This window comes from Asparagus officinalis, chromosome 4, assembly GCF_001876935.1.
Source record: "Asparagus officinalis chromosome 4, Aspof.V1, whole genome shotgun sequence".
NCBI classification, from domain to species: domain Eukaryota; kingdom Viridiplantae; phylum Streptophyta; class Magnoliopsida; order Asparagales; family Asparagaceae; genus Asparagus; species Asparagus officinalis.
In genome coordinates, this window is record NC_033797.1 from 112,835,473 (window position 1) to 112,839,671 (window position 4,199).

At 36.3% G+C, this 4,199-nt stretch overlaps 1 protein-coding gene across 1 annotated transcript in view; it reads right to left on the bottom strand.

Moving 5' to 3' along the window:
- Positions 2,782 to 4,199, bottom strand: part of LOC109837977 (phospholipase SGR2) — a 32,262-nt gene continuing 30,844 nt past the window's right edge. Inside the window, 2 exon segments of the mRNA XM_020406375.1 lie at positions 2,782 to 3,113; positions 3,782 to 4,054. Of these exon segments, the coding sequence (XP_020261964.1) occupies positions 3,811 to 4,054 (244 nt within the window). The 3' untranslated portion in view covers positions 2,782 to 3,113; positions 3,782 to 3,810.

Below are 4,199 nucleotides of genomic sequence, written 5' to 3' on the forward strand. Positions count from 1 at the left end.
TTAGATCTTAATCTCATGCTAATTTCATGTTTAATACTTGTTGTTTATGATAGTTCATGATCATGATCTTTAGGGTATCTTCTAATTTCGTTTTAATTGGTTAATCTTGTTTAACTCATGCTAAAAACATAGATTTTGTAATTAATCAAGTTTACATGTTAATTAATTGTGCTTAACCCCTAAGTTTGCGGGAACTTAATGACATGAACATATTTAAGCAAGTCTATATCTGTTTAAGTTAATTTACATATCATGTTAGTGATGGTCATGCAAAAAGTTCATGTTTAAATTCGAGAATTTGAATAATTAGGATGTTAACCCTAATTTTTTTGTTATTTTCTTTTAAATTCAGACTTTCTTTTCAATTAGGGTTAGGATAGGGTTAGTTGGCTATAAATATTAGTTCTTTTTATAAATCGAGAATTAACTTTTAAATTATTGAATCAAGAGAAATTTCTCCATTGTTTTCTTCCCTAAACTTGGGAAAATTAGGGCTTGTGGATTTAAGCTTGTTATCTATCTGTTATTATTAGGGTTTGTCAGTATCGGAAAGATATTCGATCGGCCTCCTCGTTTCTACGTCTACGGAGAATTGATATTTTCAATCCAGCTACCGCAGTCTTTCTCACGCACATGTGAGACCTGGGGCTGCTAGAACCATGAGGGACATTTGTCACTTTATAAGCTTAGCATGGAACACGCGTCAAGCTGCGCTGAGGACTTTAGGGCTTGAGGGCCACGGGCTTCACATGAAGTCTCAGCTGGTCATCTCTTTAAAGGTTCACAACGCGCCAAAGTCAACAAACAACAGATTCCACGGGTTCGCGGGGGGTGATCTTTTGAGAGAACCATATTTAGTGAGATGGTTTATGAACGTAAATATGACATGACCTTTGCACACTGTTGTGCATAAAACCAAGATTTTATATTTGGGCTACCAAACCACGTCATGATACGGAGTTGACTCGGTCAACTAGGCATGAACTTTACCTTATTAAAGTATAGGACATTTGCACTTAGCATATAAAACCCGGTCACAGTCCATGGACCTAACCTAAAAGCCCAGATAGAACGGTAAAGATCCATAACAGCTAAACTTATCAGTTCAATTACTATGTCTCCACCCCAAGCCGGTATGATTTTATGGCGGTCTGTTTAATTGATGATAATTGATTCTGATTGTATCATATCATTCACATACCATGTGAGGAGATATTGATCAGATACTCAATCTCTCTACTTGACAACTTTCATGACTTACCAAATCTATACATACGTCTGCTATACCATCCTAAGCCAACGAGATACTACCACGTGGATGTATTTGCAAGCATGTAGCTACCATCACAACCCCGACCATCAAGATGGTGACATATATAGATACCAATCAGTGCTAGGCAATCGGTGTAAATACCCCCACCTATCTCAGGTAAAAAGAGATATATAATTACAAGGCTCAGTGCCACCGACTTTCAATTTATGATCCTTTTCTTCTAAAATCCTAATCTAGATTTACCTATTGGTTTGACTTACTATTATCGAGAGTTTGGCTTATGTATCGGAGGGGTGTTAGTAGACAACCTATCATTGTCAATCTAACGCATTTTCTGTGTATCTCATGCCATCATTAGCAAGTGCTCGCATTAGACATCAAGGAGATCATTGAGCCTTCATCCTTGAGTTTATTCATACGAACTCAATTCTATCTGCATCAACACACACCAATGGTTGGCTGGACTTTGAGGCTTGTGCATCAAACCTAGAATTGATGTGCGTTTGATATATCATTGATGTCATGAACCAGATTGACTAGATACTTTCTCATATTTCAGAGAATCACATGTCAGTAACAAGATACTTTCTCATATTTCAGAGAATCACATGTCAGTACCTTGTTACGATGGTTAAAAGGAGATCAAACAGCTAGCAATCACCGTCCATAGCGTTGATGGTTCATCAACAGTATACTAATTCTTGGATAGATGAATTTAGAAATTTAAACCCTAGTTCGAAGACCAGCATCCTTCAATGCACCATTAATACTACCAAGATAATCTAATGGATACATCATTTGAGAGAAAGCGGGACAGAAGGACCGACAAGAAAACTAATATCTACCTTACTCTTTTCCAAACTAATTCTACAAATGTGGGCTCCAATAATAAGTCATTAATTTCGTAAAATAAAAATAGAAGTTGAAGAGATCCCACACTTCTCCTCTTGTACAGAAATAGTGTAGAAGTAGTAGTGCTATTATCACAAGCCAGACGACAGGGATGGGGACCAAGGATGAATCAAGCTAGTATTAATTTTATTAAAAAGAAAAAAGGAAAGAGATAAGAGAAAAGAACAGATATTGATATTTTCTACCATTAGGTGAAGAAAAGAACACGTACACAGGTGTTCGCAGCTCTAAGTAGCTTCCACTCTTCTATTAACACTATAGACAAGAGCTAAAAGGAGATCACAACGCTTTAACTCTATGGAGCTTAGAGGACATACCATCAACAACTCAGACTGAACTCGGAAACACAAGAGCTTAAAGGACATACCATCAACAACTCAGACTTGAACTCAGAAACACAACCGACAATTAAATCGAACTACTTCCAGGAGGCGATAAAAGTTAAATTTGTCAATAGACATATACTTAAGAACACAAGCAAAAACTCCATAATTGAAACAGTCACCACGCTTTCAGGATTTAGCCTAAAATACATTCTTATTTCATTTTTTTTTAAGATAAGATGACTCACAAATTTCACCTTGCAAACACGAACGTGGCTTAATCAGGAAGGCACTTCTATTTCATTGACTGCAGCAGCACATCTATTTACAGCATTCCATAACCTTTTCTGTGGTACAAACTAATATACATACAATACATTCTTGTCTAGTGATCGACTAAAAATACAAACATAATTTACACGGAAGTAGATGCATACGCATTGAAGAGAACATATCATTTGTCAACAGCAACAAAGGCTTTCCAATATATCATTTGTCAATGGTCGAATATATCATTTGCTAACGGTCAAAGGTATCATTTGTCAGCTTTTTACATGTCATTTTTCAACGGTGACCAAAGCCCTGATGTTCATATTAGATGTTTCCTGCAGATTGTAAGGAAGAGAATTTTAGCTCCACAAAAGTGATGGCCTAACTAGAACTTTTAAAGAACTACTAATTCTCCCCGCCCAAAAATATGTACCTGTAAAATACAGCACTTAAGTTTTATTTGCACTTTTCCTACCTATCGGTTTTTGAAATTGCACTTTAATATATTGTAACATTATTACAGAAGTTATATTATTCACTTCGCATACTGCATTAATGGTGATGACAAGAAAAAAGAAACAATATACTTCAATAACAGCTTATGGGGACTGAATTCATTATATTTCTGCTAATCATTATGCCTCTGTTGTGCACATGCAAGTAGAGTTATGTATATCAATGGGCATGCTTCTCATGCGTACGTGTAGCAAGGGAGAGGCCCTATCATTGTGTCTCACTTTTAAGTAAGTAGACAAAAGATAACATGACAGTTCAACCAAAAAAAAAGTATGGGGAGAAATATTTCGTGTCATTATATATGCATTTCCTTGAAACAGAAATAAAGATAAAATTGAATGGTAGCTAGATACATCAAGTTTGACTTACATCTGCTGCTGAATTTAATAGTTTATAGCTATTCCACTAAATGCAGTTCCAAACAGCAAAACGGAAATCCTAGTAGTAAAACGAAATGGAAAAATAATTAAAATAGTATGTTACTCACAGCTATGCTGATATGACTATGCCACAGGATCACAAGGAAGAGGTATTCATGGCTTTTCTTGCTTTCCTTGAAAACTCCTTGACTGCTGAACTGTCAGAGAATGTCAAAGGAAAATCTTCATCCAATGCATCCTTCTCATAGAAAAGGGTTATAGCCCTCCTCTGTGATCGCGAACTGCCTTCACCACTTGGAAGTTCAGGAGGCTCTTCGGGTATATCGCGATACAAGTGTTTAAGCATAAATAGAGCCGTGTCATAATCCCGCCAATAATTTCTGATCCACGTATAATAAAGTCATTAGATAAGCATTCAAGCATACATTTTTTTTCTTTGAAAAACATGAGGTGTTTGTGTGGTTCTTTTTTTTTCTTGGTTGTTTTTTTTTCCTTTTTTTTTTGGGGGGGGGGGGGGGGGGGGGG